At 36.5% G+C, this 16,626-nt stretch overlaps 1 protein-coding gene across 1 annotated transcript; it reads left to right on the top strand.

Moving 5' to 3' along the window:
• Nucleotides 1-671: 671 nt before the first annotated feature.
• Nucleotides 672-1,691, top strand: LOC126381345 (uncharacterized). Its single transcript, XM_050030840.1, has one exon. The coding sequence runs from the start codon at nucleotides 672-674 to the stop codon at nucleotides 1,689-1,691; it is 1,020 nt and encodes a 339-aa protein (XP_049886797.1).
• The last annotated feature ends 14,935 nt before the right edge of the window (nucleotides 1,692-16,626 follow it).

Below are 16,626 nucleotides of genomic sequence, written 5' to 3'. Positions count from 1 at the left end.
AGCATGGCTGAGCAAATAATAATCACTAGAATACTAGAAAAACTATTATAATTAATAATTCTACATTTACCATATTATATTTACTAAGATAACAAATTACCTTGGAAATTAGAACATAGTTTTGTACGGAATTTAGATTCTCTATAAGTACAAACAGACAGGGATACTTATCTTTAAAAATAGCAGTCGGGAGGCAGAGCAGAGCTGGTCACCCCACGGCGTCTCGAGCAATAAAATGGTTCCATAGCGAAGCCTGCCCTTTTTTTTGCCTACCCCTACCCCACCTTTCGATACGTCACCGACTCGTCTTTCCAAAACATATTTAAATAATTATTGTGGCAAGTAATGGTTTGTCTCACTTATGCTGATATTATTTTAGAACATTATAATAGCCATAAAAGTACACCATCCATACTAATATTATAAATGCGAAAGTAACTCTGTCTGTCTGTCTGTCTGTCTGTCTGTTACTCTTTCACGCCTAAACTAATTCACTGTGCGTGCTACTGTGCGGACGTGTTCCGCTATCGTTTATTTCGGAATTTTAATAAGTTTAAGAAACAGCTTCTTGACCTGCCAATGAGGCTTTGTAATTATTTTGCAAAATGACGACTTGCTGTGGATTACTAATAAATGAGCTTTTAGCTTTTATTCAATGCAAAATACAAGTGATGAATAAAGTGAGCTTAATTCAAATCTGTGATACAACCTTCAGTGAATCGGAAGTTGATGCAGCGAAGGCTATAGTGTTTGACGCGATAAATCAAAGGAGTGTACCCAGAAAAGGCGAGCTTAAGAAGAGAAGGTGTCTGCAAGACATCATAAAGGTGCTAAAGGAGACTGATCCGGAGTCACTTCCTAGCTTCGTTGCAAAGGATCTCCATCGCCTCCCACCGGTGACGTTTGATCACGTGGATGCTACCGCACTTTTGAAAGACATTCTTATCCTGAAGCAGGACGTCTCAACTATAAAGTGTGATTACGCGCGGGAATCAGCTGTTAGCGAGGTATGTGCAGATCTAGCGGAGCTTCGAATCCAGCTTAAACAGCTCCAGCAAGCTACGCAGCCCGCAACTGGGCCGTCCCTTAAAGGAATAAGGCATAAAAAATCTAAAGTTAACTCAACCTCGAAAACTGTTAACAATTTAAAGTTGCAGGTAATAGAAAAAACAGTTAGTGCGCATGACGCATTCCTTGCCACTGTTCCGTCGCTGCAATCGACGTCAGTAGCACGTACCGATCGCGAATTGACTACGGTCTCGCAAGAGGAGCGCGTATTGAGTAGCACTCTCTTAGGCGACAATTTTGACTCCACATCAGCATCGAATGATAGCTATAGAACGGTCGTGAATAAGAAAAAACACCGTAAGCAACAGAAGAGAGCACCTAATCAAAGAGGAGTAGCGAAGCTAACTTCTAATACAATCAAGATTGCGCCCCGACTGTCGTATATTTATGCTTCACGTTTCCACGAGAACACTACTGAACAAGATATTACGAATTTTATATCTGAGAGCGGCTACACAGTACAAAAAGTTGAAAAGCTAAGTCAATTTAAGAAGACCTCTTTCAACTCTTTTAAAATCACTGTTCTACAAGAACAAGAGGTGGTCTTCTTGAACAATAATTTTTGGCCTAGTGGGGTTGAATATAGAAAGTATAGATATAGAGGGCCGACTGTAATATCATAAACTGACAGCAGGCCGTTGCCGAACAATACACATGAGAATTGACCATGTCAACCAAGACTAACTTAATTTCTTTTAATTGTATGTCGATCAAGCGCTCAGTCCAATATGTGCGTGCCTTATGTAACTCAAACGATATAATCGCACTACAAGAGACATGGTTACTCCCACACGATCTTGATTTTATACACAGTATTGACAACCGGTTTGCGGGCATAGCGACTTCGTCTGTTGATACGTCGGCCGGTATACTAAGCGGCCGGCCGTATGGGGGTTTGGCGTTATTGTGGAATAGGACTGTTTTTACAAATGTGACACGGATCAGTTGCTCGAGTGACCGTATCTTAGCTATACAAATATCTATAGATGACCGATCGTTTGTAGTGGCTAACGTATATATGCCAGTGGATGAACGTGATAATCTGACTGAATTTATTGACTGCTTGGCACGAATAAGTGCAATAATAGAGGAGACCAATGTACAGGCTGCTTATATATTAGGAGATTTAAATGCTCACCCGTCGGCTGCCTTTGGGAAAGAAATGATATCATTTTGCAAAGAACAACAGTGGCATTGTGTAGATATAGACTTATTAGGTATAGACTCTGACACCTATACGTATACGAGTCATTTAAATGGCCGTTGCCGGTGGTTAGACCACTGTCTAGTTACATCAGCTGCGTGGAATACAGTGGTAAGCGTTGATGTCATGAATGACGTTTCGTGGTCGGACCATTTTCCGTTACGTATTGTTTGTAATATTAAAAGAGTGACGGCTGGCCTACCTACCAATGACCGCGTCTGCGATGGCGTACACTGGGGTAATAGACAGCCTAGACAGATTGACGAATACGCTGAGGTATGTCGCTCGCAACTCGATAAGTTAGATTTAAGATATTATACCTGTCATAATGATAGCTGTTTTTTGACTCCGCGATGCTGTAAAAATATTGACTCACTATATAGCAATATAGTTAACATATTACAATCGGCAGTTCGTGATACTTGTAACTTGCGTCTTGGTCGCAGAGGGTGCAAACGATTTAAAAAGGTGACTGGGTGGAACTTTCATGTAAAGGAATCACATCAACTATATAAATTATATTTTAACGAGTGGGTACTAGCGGGTAGGCCAACGTCGGGCTCTGCCTATGAGCAAATGTGTAGCAGTCGTAGAACTTTTAAAAACAAGTTGAAGTGGTGCCAGAATCACGAGGAAAAGATAAAACTAGACATATTAGCATCATTGAGACTTAGAAAAGATTTTTCTGGGTTCTGGAAAGAGACAAGCTCATAAACAGAGCCTACCAGAAAGTGTGGGTGGGTTTCAAAACCATAATGAAATAGCCGAGTTATTTGCCAGTCACTTTAAGGTGAAGCACCAGTCAGCCACTGGTGTGTCCGGGACTGGGCCAGTGTCTAGCGACGAGCCAGAACCTGCAGATATGACTTGGTTTACGCCGAATGATATTGCGAAAGTAGTTCGATCTATGAAACTTGGAAAGTCGGCTGGACATGATGGCCTCAGTCTTGAGCACGTACTTGCGGCTGGAGAGGCTCTATGGGATAAGCTATCTGTGTTGTACAACTTGTGTCTTCAACACGGCTACCTTCCCTCGAAGTTGATGGAGACAGTCATCGTTCCGATTGCTAAGAATAGGACTGGGGATCTTAGTTCTCCATCAAATTATCGACCCATCTCCTTAGGGACCGTAATAGGTAAAATCCTGGAGAAGTTGTTGCAGCCTGAGCTACTGAACCATTTAGAACTAGATGATGCACAGTTTGGCTTCCGGCCTGGTCTCTCGACAGACTCCGCCATAATTAGTCTAAAGTATGTCACCAACTACTACGTCGAGCGTAACACATCCGTATATACTTGTTTCCTAGATTTGAGCAAGGCTTTTGACCTGGTGGATTATCGAATTCTCTGGGAGAAATTACTTTGCTCAAACGTTCCACGGAAGGTTGTGAGTCTGCTGAGATTTTGGTATGGAGGTCAAACAAACTATGTAAAGTGGGGTGACGCGACATCTAACGTTTACAGGTTAGAATGCGGTGTACGCCAGGGAGGGTTGACCTCACCTGACCTTTTCAGCCTATATGTGAACGGTCTGATCGAGGAGCTGAGAGGCACCAAAATTGGATGTCACATAGGTGGTGTATGTGCAAACAATTTGAGTTATGCAGACGACATGGTGCTTCTCAGCCCCTCGATCAGTGCATTAAGAAAGTTGCTTTCAGTCTGCGAGCGTTATGCCAACGCTCACGGACTGAAGTATAATGCAACGAAGACGAAAATGATGATATTTAGGGCTGGAAGGGGTCCGATGAGTGTTCCGGTTGTTTATCTGAATGGTTCCGTGGTCAGGGTTGTTGAGAGTTTTAAATACCTCGGTCATATCTTATCGGCTGACCGGCGTGACGATTTGGATATTGAGCGTGAAAGAAGGGCACTATCTATACGCTGCAACATGCTCGCGCGCAGATTTGGCAGATGTACTGGCGCAGTTAAGGTAACTCTTTTTCAAGCTTACTGCCAGTGCTTCTACACTTGCCAACTATGGACCAATTTTAAAAAGAAAACGTACACTACCATGAGGGTACAGTACAACAATGCCTTCCGTATCCTCATGCGACATCCACCTTGGTGTAGCGCATCGGGCATGTTTGCCGAGTCGCGTGTTCCGGACTTCTATGCCGTGATCAGAGCGCGTGTTGCGTCCTTCTGGTCTAAGCTGAGAATAACCAAAAACGCGATTCTTGCAAGAATATGTGAGGATATCACCAGTCCTATTCTTAGTCACTGGCTGCACTTGCACCAAGACGCAAATTTTAAATAGTATTGTATTGTATTGTACCTATTGTATTTTTATGATCTATTTTTATCATATTATTATTTTAAAATTTCATGTTTTACATTTTAACTATTTTATATTTTATTTTGTATAATTGGATTTTTTATATTTTATACTTTTATATTCTATATTTTATATTGCAATGGGTTTTGTTTCTGCCTTTAATAAAGAATTATTATTATTATTATTATTAAACGGCTCAACGGATTTTGATGAAATTTGGTATGGTGATAGATGATAACCTAGAAATGGTCATAGGCTATAAATAATCACGCCATCGTTCTTAGGGGGTAGGCAGTTGGCAGATAACTAAATTGATTTAGTGATTTGTAGTCGTTTTTGTTGGGACTTTTGCTCTTTCACGTCTAAACGGCTGAACGGATTTTAATGAAATTTAGTAAGGTAATAGTTGGTTATCTAAAAACGGTTGTACGATCAAATTGATCACGTCATCGTACTTAGGGGGTAGGAAGTAGGCAGAAAACTGAATTGAGTTAGTGATTTTTTTTATGGTTTTTGCTGGGAGTTTTGTCTATCATGCCTAAACGGCTCAACGGATTTTGATGAAATTTAGTTAGCTGATAGATAGTAATCTAGAAAAGGATATGGCCTATTAATATTTATGCTATCGTACTTAAGGCGTAGGCAGTAGACAGAAAACTAATTAGGTTTATTTATTTATTTATTTATTTATTGAGGATATCCAACAGCTTATTAATTAACTAAGAATAATTACAGTAAGTACAATGTTTGTTCGCCAATCACAGGATACCACAAATAAAACAAATTGTAGAACTTGATGAGAACAGTAACAAAACTAACGATACAATGCTAGGCTTAAAGTACTTATATAAAAATATATATATTATAAAAAAAAAAACACATTATAAAAAAGACTGTAAATGTTACAAAAAGATTGTTTATAAACTTAAACCTATATATTATAAACTATTGTCACTATAAGCAGGCACCGACTAAAATTGGTTTACGTGACCACAAATAAATATAAAAATAAATATTATTTAAAAATAAATGATTATTTTAATAATTTTAATAATTTTAATAATTTTAACGTAGTTTAGTTAATTTCTTGGCAAAAGTCTTTTCAGTATTTGTGACTTAAATGAGGTTTTAGACAAAGCATAAATATCTAAATCACTAAAAAGTGTATTATATTTAGAAGTTGATCGAGAAACGAATTCGTTTCGTCCATAGTTGGAATGACCTTGAGGAACATGAAAAACTTTGTGGATAGCGTACCTAGGCCGGCGCTGAGGAATATGTAGTGAGACTAAAGATGTGAGTGTAGCGTCATCCAATCGGGAGTTAACCACGTCATGTAAGAAAGACATATCCAACAACATACGTCTATCCGCCAGAGTAACAAGGCCATGTCCCCCACAGGCCTCCTCGTATGAATCGAAACGGGCATTTACGCGGTAATTTAAATGTTTTAAAAATATTTTTTGAATACGTTCTATCTTGTTAATATGAACACTATAAAGAGGATTCCAAATTATGCTAGCAAACTCTAACTGACTACGCACATATGCATAATATGCCATTTTGATACACTGTATATCTTTGAAAGGCTTACAAGATCTCATGACAAAGCCGAGACTTTTATAGGCTTTATTAGTAATTAGGTCAATATGATCCGTCATACTCAATTTGGAATCAAGAAGTACCCCTAAGTCCCTTACATTATTTACTTTTTGTAGATTGGTATTATTTATATTGTAATTGAAATTAATAGGTTTTATTTTGCGAGTAAAAGTTATTTGGAAACATTTAGCAATATTAACACTGATTTTGTTTTCTTTATAGTATTCGGATAACAAATCAAGATCATTTTGCAACTTGACAGAGTCCGTAATGTTGTCAATTCTCAAAAATACCTTTTTGTCGTCCGCATACAGCAGATGTTTGGAAGACCTAAAACATTTGTCAATATCATATAAACACGCAACATAAAAAAGGGGCCCCAAATGGGAACCCTGGGGTACCCCCGACGGTATATATATGTAGTCAGATTTGTGTCCACCAATGACAACCGCCTGTCGTCTATTAGATATATAAGATTTAACCCATCTATACAAATCTCCTCGAATACCTAGATGATATAATTTAGAAAGCAAGATGATGTGATCCACACGGTCGAAAGCTTTTTCGAAATCCGTGTAAATCACATCAACCTGAGAACGAGCATCCATAGTCCTAAAAACATAGTTGGTGAATTCACAGAGATTCGTATGGACCGACCTATCTTTGAGGAAACCGTGTTGTGCCTCACTGATATTCGAGGTTATGCTGAGATAAATAGTTTGATATATTAGCTTTTCAAAAAGTTTCGAGATTGTGTTTAGAATAGATATAGGTCTGTAATTTTGTATAATAGATTTGGATCCTTTTTTGTGTATTGGCACAATGTGAGCTTCTTTCCAAATATTAGGGAAAACCCCTTCCTGAATTGAGCGGTTAAAGAGAAACGTCAGTGGCTCAGATATACTAGAAGCTGTATTAACTATAAAAACAGTCGGCAAACCATCACTACCAGCGCCTTTAGTGACATCGAGTTTTTTAATAAGGTTTAGAACTTGATCTTTATTAAAATGAACAGTGTGAACATACCCGCTGTCACTAACTGGTTTGACATTAGCATAAGTATGCGCACCATCTGAGACACTGAAGACACTACGAAAGAAATTGTTAAAACCCTGACAAATATCCATTCCCGTCTTTAGAATAGTGGACCCATCCGACATATTATTAGGGTAACCAGAGTTACCACGCCTGCCTCGAAGTGTTCCAACATATGTCCAGAACTCTTTGGGGTTACGTTTTATGTTTTGTTGTAAAAATTGAATGAATTTATTATAACAATTAACTTGCATGTTCTTCTGCCGCGTACGTAAGAGTGAAAACTCATCATAATCCCTAGGGTTCCTGAACGTCTTCCACCTTCGGTGCATTTTAGATTTTTCTTGTATCACTTTGATTAATGCACGTGAATACCATGTGGGGTAATATTGACTACTACTATCAACCGAAACCGGGACGTGACGTGCAACTATTTCGTTTATTTTGTTGTAAAATGTAGCGACGGCTTCTTCTACTGTACCGGTGGAAAGCATTGAACACCAATCATTGTTTTGTATTTCCATGTTAATGACTGAATAGTTTGCCTTATGATAACGATATTTCGTTGATTTATTTTTCGGTAAAGGTGGAAGGAAAATGTCTTTTGCTGCTAAATCTAAAGTTGTATGTGAAATATCCTCCTTAACCAACGGATGTGACGATTGATTACATAGAATGTAAAAATTGGAAAAAACTAGGTCCAAAGTGTTACCAAGGTTAGTGATTTTTAATTGTTTGTTTTAAAATTTTGCCTCATTCACGCCTTAACGTCTGAACGGAATTTTATAAGACTTGGTTAGTTTAAAGATAGGATCTTAGGCACGGACACAGGCTACTTTTTATGGCGGGAAAATACCTCATTCCCGCGGAAATCTAGATTTCGTGATCGTGTCAAGAAGCGCATGACGCCATAGCTACTGGAATGATTTCGATGTTTTTTTTTAAACTGAGTGACTTCAAGTTGGTATTTGATCACTTTTCTAACTTAGAGGGTAGGTAGGCGCCATAATTTAGGGAATTTATGATAAAATTTTGATGCAACTGTCTTTATTAAACAGTTATATCTCATTCCTACAGGAACCTACACATAGCTATAGCTAGCTATCTATTAACATTAAAACTCTTTCTAGAATCACATTACGCCAATTAATTGATCTGATTTGTATAAGTTTTTTTATTCAACTGACTGTTACATTACATACAGATAAAATCTAATTACTTACACCACATAATTAATATAGTACTACATGACTAGCTACGCTTTAAACTTGAGGAGGTAATTCGATAGACATTTATACGAACTTTAAGCCCAGTAATCAATCATAGTAATAAGGTAATACTCATTTTAGACAAAGAAACGGATAGGTAATCAGTTCGTCAACGAAATTATAACACCTACACTTAGTTTGTTTACTATTTAACGAGGGAAAATAATCCTTACTAATATTATAAATGCGAAAGTAACTCTGTCTGTCTGTCTGTCTGTTACGCTTTCCCGCTTAAACCTCTCAACCGATTTTGATTAAATTTGGCACAGACAATCTTTAGACCCTGAGAAAGAAAATAGGATACCTTTTATTGCGAAAAGAAGGGACGAAGAGATTGAAATAGGGGTTGAAATTTTGTATGGGATATTTTAATTTTAAAATATAAATCTATGAAACTTTATATTTAAGCACTTGATAAAAAATAATTAAACATTTGTTCTAGCGTTGCTGAAATTTCGACCAGTGAGGGGGTGAAATGAGGGTTGAAAGTTTGTATGGGAGTTCGTCATTTTTGGGGATAAAACCACGAAACTTTATATTTAGGAACTTGATAAGAAATAAAAAAACAATTTGTTAAAGCGTTTTTGAAAATTCGATCTTTGAGGGGATGAAATAGGTGTTGAAATTTTTTATGAGGTTCGTCATTTTTCAAGATAAAAATATTAAATTTTGTGTTTAGGCACTAAATAACAAACAAAAAATCGTTTGTTCAAGCATTTTGAAATTTTTACCAGTATGGGGGTGAAATACGGGTTGAAAGTTTGTATGGGTATTCGTCATTTTTGAAGATAAAACCATGAAACTTGGTACGTAGGTCTCTTAGGATGTGCAGAGTTTTTCAACAAACGGATTTTCCGAAATTCGAACGGAACGGAACGGATTCGGAACGGGAACTACGAAGCCAAACTTTTTGTATACAAAATATTAACCACTGAACCTAGGAACATGATATTTAGTAGTTTTGGGTGTATCAAGTTAAAAAAAAATTTGGCTTTTGTAGATAAAGTTCCTTTTAACGAATACTCTGCATCGCCGCCACTGCCGTCGGTCGTCGTTCGTCGTCGCGCACATTCGCCGAAGTGTGGCGGCAGTCAACGGCGCTGTCTTGTGGTGGGGGAGCGCACGTGGTGTATACGTGGCCTGCTCGCGAGTGTCGAGTCCAAACAATCTCCACATTTTAACAAATAATAACAAAATAGCAAACGTTGTGTACAAAAAAGTTTTAAATTAGGTCATTTTAAAATATTTTTGTACACAACGTGACGCTGACCCCTGTAAGTGTCTTGGACATAAGGGACCGATAAATATTCCTAGGTAATTTCTGCCACTCAATGGAATACATAGGTACTTTATAACTACTGTAAACAGATATTTTTTATTTTTTTTAAATATACCTACTTACTCTCTTTTAATCACATGCTATACCGTTCCTTTTATATAATCCTTAATATTCAAATTAAAAGTACGCAGACGAAGTCGCGGGTACCAGCTAGTAATATTATAAATGAGTTTTAAGTTTTATAGGTTTTACAAATAATTTACATAGCGCCTAAAATAACTTTAATGCAATCACGTAGATTTAAATATTGTAACACATGCTAGATTGAAAACATCTATCTTACGCGGTTTAGATTTTATCATACAAATGTTTTTTCCTGCTTACTCCCGTTCCCGTGGGAATTTTGCATTATCCATTTGCAACTAAGCTTTAAGTTAACTATGGTACCTGCATGCCAAATTTCAAGCGTCTAACTTAAGCGGTTTAGAATTGTTATACAAAAGGGTTTTCCCGCTAATTCGGGAATTCCTTTCTAAGTGCACCTCTACGGTACCTAAGCTACGTCCCTTCCTAATTTCAAGTGCCTACGTTTAGCCGTTTAGGCTGTGCGTTGATATGTCAGTCATTCAGTCAGTCAGTTTCTCCTTTTATATATTTAGATATTTCCGTCATACATGATTTCTATGTAACTTTAACCATTAAGGCTGCTCACGCGACGGAAGCTTAAAAAATGGAGTAACTTCTCCCGTTTTCCCAAAATTTCCCTTCACTACTCTGCTCCTATTGATTGTAGCGTGATGAAAAGTATACTATAACCTGCCCAGGAGTATGAAGAATAATTGTACCAAGTTTCATTAAAATCCGTCCAGTAGTTTTTGTTTCTATAAGGAACATACAGACAGACAGACAGACAGACAGACAAAAATTTTACTGATTGCATTTTTGGCATCAGTATCAATCACTAATCACCCCCTGATAGTTATTTTGAAAATATATTTAATGTACAGAATTGACCTCTCTACAGATTTATTATAAGTATAGATGTGGACATTTTTCCTTTAGTATAAGTTATACACATTATTATACCTTGTTTTCTAAAGTGTTAGGCTGGGTAATGTATACCATTTTCGTACTCCCGAGGTGCAGGCGTACTCGCTGCGTTATGTATTTTTAATTATTAATGATTAGTATGTACTGTCAAGTGCAGATGTCAGTAGGTACTACATACATTTTTCTTTTATTGGAAACAGGTTTATGTTTAATATCTAAGTGTAGACGTTACTGCCTTTCTATTTACTAGATATTAAGTTTATTAAGCCACCTATTGTAGGTATGTTATGATAAGGACGTATGTTATGTTTATTTAGTCAATTTGGACATGGCATATATTCCTTCTATATTGTAATGAGTATGTGTAAAGTTTTCTTTAGTGCATGACTGTGTCAAATTGATCCTTTTCTTTTGTCATGATTAGGTGTTAAAGTTTTTAAATAGTTAAGTAACTAAAGTTTAACTAGGACAATGTTGTATGTTATGTCATGGTGTATGGTTATGTCAATAGGTACATCCATACTTACTGATAATTATTTTTTGTATCTTACATGCTTGAATGCTGTCATTTAACATTTTCTTAAAAAATGTAATCTTATGTTTTGCAAATGTATAACTTCTTTGTCATAATAACGATTTGTAGGCATAAATGTTACTAGATTTTTTTTATATCGTTTTATATGCGACCACAAACATTATCAAGTTAATAAATTAACATTCTAAATTTCATTCATAAAATGTTTAGGTTGTTTGATAGATTTGTGTTTGTTCAAAGCCACTAGCGTTTGTCACTATAATATTGTTATGTAAAGTAATTTATAGTCAACTAGCTTTTGCCCGCGACTTCGTCCGCGTGGCGTGTTATATAAGAGAGAGATCTTTGTGTGTGTGGGAGTGCATATCAAATTTCAAGCATCTAACTTATGCAGTTTAGATTTTTTCATACAATTTTTTTCCCAATAACTCCCATTTTTCAAAATACAGCCAAAAATAAACTTTATATTTACTAAGGTATGCATGCATGCAGATTGAATCAATTGATTGAATTGATTTTTTTTTAATTGATTGTTCATTGAGTTTTAATTTTAATACACACTTCCTCTCTTCCCTTCAACGTTGCTGTGCCCTACAGGGTCCATGTTTTAGTTCCTATGCCTATGTAACACCCCATTGTACTACATGGAATGCAATAAATAATTTAATTGAATTGAATTGAAAACATCTATCTTACGCGGTTTCGATTTTTTCATACAAATGTTTTTTTCCCGCTAACTCCCGTTTCCGTGGGAATTTTGCAATATCCTGTTGCAACTAAGGTTTAAGTTAACTAAGGTACCTGCATGCCAAATTTCAAGCGTCTAACTTAAGCGGTTTAGATTTTTCATACAAAAGGATTTTCCCGCTAATTTCCGTTCCCGTGGGAATTCCGGGAATTCCTTTCTTAGTGCACCTCTACGGTACCTAAGCTATGTCCCTTCCAAATTTCAAATGCCTACATTTAGCCGTTCAGGCTATGCGTTGATATGTCAGTCACTGAGTCAGTCAGTTTCTCCTTTTATTTAGATTTGATTTTTTCATACAAATGTTTTTTCCCGCTAACTACCGTTCCCGTGGGAATTTTGTAATATCCTGTTGCAACTAAGCTTTAAGTTTACTAAAGTACCTGCATGCCAAATTTCAAACGTCTAACTTGAGTGGTTTAGATTTTTCATACAAAAGGATTTTCCCGCTAATTCCCGTTCCCGTGGGAATCGGGAATTCCTTTCTTAGTACACCTCTACGGTGTCTAAGGTACCTGCGTGCCAAATTTTAAACATCTTACTTGAATGGTTTAGATTTTTCATACAAAAGGATTTTCCCGTTAATTCCCGTTCCCGTGGGAATTTCGGGAATTCCTTTCTTAGTGCACCTCCACGGTACCTAAGGTACCTGCATGACAAATTTCAAACGTCTAACTTGAATGGTTTAGTTTTTCATACAAAAGGATTTTCCCGCTAATTCCCGTTCTCGTGAGAATTTCGGGAATTCCTTTCTTAGTGCACCTCCACGGTACCTAAGGTATCTGCATGCTAAATTTCAAATGTCTAACTTGAGTGGTTTAGATTTTTCATACAAAAGGTATTTCCCGCTAATTCCCGTTCCCGTGAGAATTTTGGGAATTCCTTTCTTAGTGCACCTCTACGGTACCTATGGTACCTGCATGCCAAATTTCAAACGTCTAACTTGAGTGGTTTAGATTTTTCATACAAAAGGATTTTCCCGCTAATTCCCGTTCCCGTGGGAATTTCGGGAATTCCTTTCTTAGTACACCTCTACGGTATCTAAGGTACCTGCATGACAAATTTCAAACATCTAACTTGAATGGTTTAGATTTTTCATACAAAAATATTTTTCCGCTAATTCCCGTTCCCGTGGGAATTTCGGGAATTCCTTTCTTAGTGCACCTCTACGTTATCTAAGGTACCTGCATGCCAAATTTCAAAAGTCTAACTTGAGTGGTTTAGATTTTTCATACAAAAGGATTTTCCCGCTAATTCCCGTTCCCGTGGGAATTTCGGGAATTCCTTTCTTAATGCACCTCTACGTTATCTAAGGTACCTGCATGCCAAATTTCAAAAGTCTAACTTGAGTGGTTTAGGTTTTTCATACAAAAGGATTTCCCTTCACTACTCTGCTCCTATTGATTGTAGCGTGATGAAAAGTATACTATGACCTGTCCAGGAGTGTGAAGAATAATTGTACCAAGTTTCATTAAAATCCGTCCAGTAGTTTTTGTTTCTATAAGGAACATACAGACAGACAGACAGACAGACAGACAGACAGACAGACAGACAGACAAAAATTTTACTGATTGCATTTTTGGCATCAGTATCGATCACTTATCACCCCCTGATAGTTATTTTGAAAAAATATTTAATGTACAGAATTGACCTCTCTACAGATTTATTATAAGTATAGATGTGGTGTAAGTAATTAGATTTTATCTGTATGTAATGTAACAGTCAGTTGAATAAAAAAACTTATACAAATCAGATCAATTAATTGGCGTAATGTGATTCTAGAAAGAGTTATAATGTTAATAGATAGCTAGCTATAGCTATGTGTAGGTTCCTGTAGGAATGAGATATAACTGTTTAATAAAGACAGTTGCATCAAAATTTTATCATAAATTCCCTAAATTATGGCGCCTACCTACCCTCTAAGTTAGAAAAGTGATCAAATACTAACTTGAAGTCACTCAGTTTAAAAAAAAACATCGAAATCATTCCAGTAGCTATGGCGTCATGCGCTTCTTGACACGATCACGAAATCTAGATTTCCGCGGGAATGAGGTATTTTCCCGCCATAAAAAGTAGCCTGTGTCCGTGCCTAAGATCCTATCTTTAAATTAACCAAGTCTTATAAAATTCCGTTCAGACGTTAAGGCGTGAATGAGGCAAACTTTTAAAACAAACAATTAAAAATCACTAATCTAATTAGTTTTCTGTCTACTGCCTACGCCTTAAGTACGATAGCATAAATATTAATAGGCCATATCCTTTTCTAGATTACTATCTATCAGCTAACTAAATTTCATCAAAATCCGTTGAGCCGTTTAGGCATGATAGACAAAACTCCCAGCAAAAACCATAAAAAAATCACTAACTCAATTCAGTTTTCTGCCTACTTCCTACCCCCTAAGTACGATGACGTGATCAATTTGATCGTACAACCGTTTTTAGATAACCAACTATTACCTTACTAAATTTCATTAAAATCCGTTCAGCCGTTTAGACGTGAAAGAGCAAAAGTCCCAACAAAAACGACTACAAATCACTAAATCAATTTAGTTATCTGCCAACTGCCTACCCCCTAAGAACGATGGCGTGATTATTTATAGCCTATGACCATTTCTAGGTTATCATCTATCACCATACCAAATTTCATCAAAATCCGTTGAGCCGTTTAGGCGTGAAAGAGTAACAGACAGACAGACAGACAGACAGACAGACAGACAGAGTTACTTTCGCATTTATAATATTAGTATGGATAACAAACCTGTTTTTAATATGCTAGCTTTTGCTTTGCCATAAAGTTTAGTTTGGCTTTGAATTGTTTGTATAATGTTTAAAGTCATTAGAATTTTGTTTTTTTGTACTAATTGTTTTGTATAAAAGTACTTTGCTCGTAACTAAAGCTTTCTTTTGTGGCCGCAGCATGTTGGCAACCCCAACATTAAATTTATATTTTTTAGTGTGACAACACTTTTGTCTCTTCCCTTCCGTTCTTGCTCTCGATTCAACTACTGTAATGTGAACATTTTTTGTACGAATTTAATTAAATTCAGTGAATTTTGCCTACGTCTGGACGTTTCAATCTCAGCCAGAATCAGAATCAGAATCATTTATTCAACGTAATTATCATGGATAAACTTGTTGAAGGTCAATGTAACATTTTGAATTTACGTCATTTCGCAAGGTGTTATGGCTGAGGAGAAGAAATGACAAGAAACTGCAACAGCAACACATCTTTTAAATCAATGAGGGTACATTACAAGTTATTTAATAACTAGAGGAACACATTTGATACCAGACATGTTTATCATTTAGGTAATCATTAATCTTATAATAAGCTTTTTTACATAAAGTAAGCTTCACGTGAGCTTTAAATTTATTCTCTGACAAATTTAAAATATTATGTGGTATTTTATTGTAAAAACGTATACATAACCCCAAAAAAGATGAATTTAATTTACTTAATCTAGAATTTTGAACAACAATTTTATTTTTATTCCTTGTATTGTAAGTATGCCTTTCACAGTTTCTCGGAAGGAGAGATACATTTTTACGCACATACATAATCCATACTAATATTATAAATGCGAAAGTAACTCTGTCTGTCTGTCTGTCTGTCTGTCTGTCTGTCTGTTACTCTTTCACGCCTAAACGGCTCAACGGATTTTGATGAAATTTGGTATGGTGATAGATGATAACCTAGAAATGGTCATAGGCTATAAATAATCACGCCATCGTTCTTAGGGGGTAGGCAGTTGGCAGATAACTAAATTGATTTAGTGATTTGTAGTCGTTTTTGTTGGGACTTTTGCTCTTTCACGTCTAAACGGCTGAACGGATTTTAATGAAATTTAGTAAGGTAATAGTTGGTTATCTAAAAACGGTTGTACGATCAAATTGATCACGTCATCGTACTTAGGGGGTAGGAAGTAGGCAGAAAACTGAATTGAGTTAGTGATTTTTTTATGGTTTTTGCTGGGAGTTTTGTCTATCATGCCTAAACGGCTCAACGGATTTTGATGAAATTTAGTTAGCTGATAGATAGTAATCTAGAAAAGGATATGGCCTATTAATATTTATGCTATCGTACTTAAGGCGTAGGCAGTAGACAGAAAACTAATTAGATTAGTGATTTTTAATTGTTTGTTTTAAAAGTTTGCCTCATTCACGCCTTAACGTCTGAACGGAATTTTATAAGACTTGGTTAATTTAAAGATAGGATCTTAGGCACGGACACAGGCTACATTTTATGGCGGGAAAATACCTCATTCCCGCGGAAATCTAGATTTCGTGATCGTGTCAAGAAGCGCATGACGCCATAGCTACTGGAATGATTTCGATGTTTTTTTTTAAACTGAGTGACTTCAAGTTAGTATTTGATCACTTTTCTAACTTAGAGGGTAGGTAGGCGCCATAATTTAGGGAATTTATGATAAAATTTTGATGCAACTGTCTTTATTAAACAGTTATATCTCATTCCTACAGGAACCTACACATAGCTATAGCTAGCTATCTATTAACATTATAACTCTTTCTAGAATCACATTACGCCAATTAATTGATCTGAT

The sequence above is a fragment of the Pectinophora gossypiella genome, unplaced genomic scaffold (assembly GCF_024362695.1).
Source record: "Pectinophora gossypiella unplaced genomic scaffold, ilPecGoss1.1 Pgos_46, whole genome shotgun sequence".
Lineage (NCBI taxonomy): Eukaryota > Metazoa > Arthropoda > Insecta > Lepidoptera > Gelechiidae > Pectinophora > Pectinophora gossypiella.
Note: the sequence above shows the minus strand (reverse complement) of the source record. Positions and strands in the feature narration are given on the sequence as shown.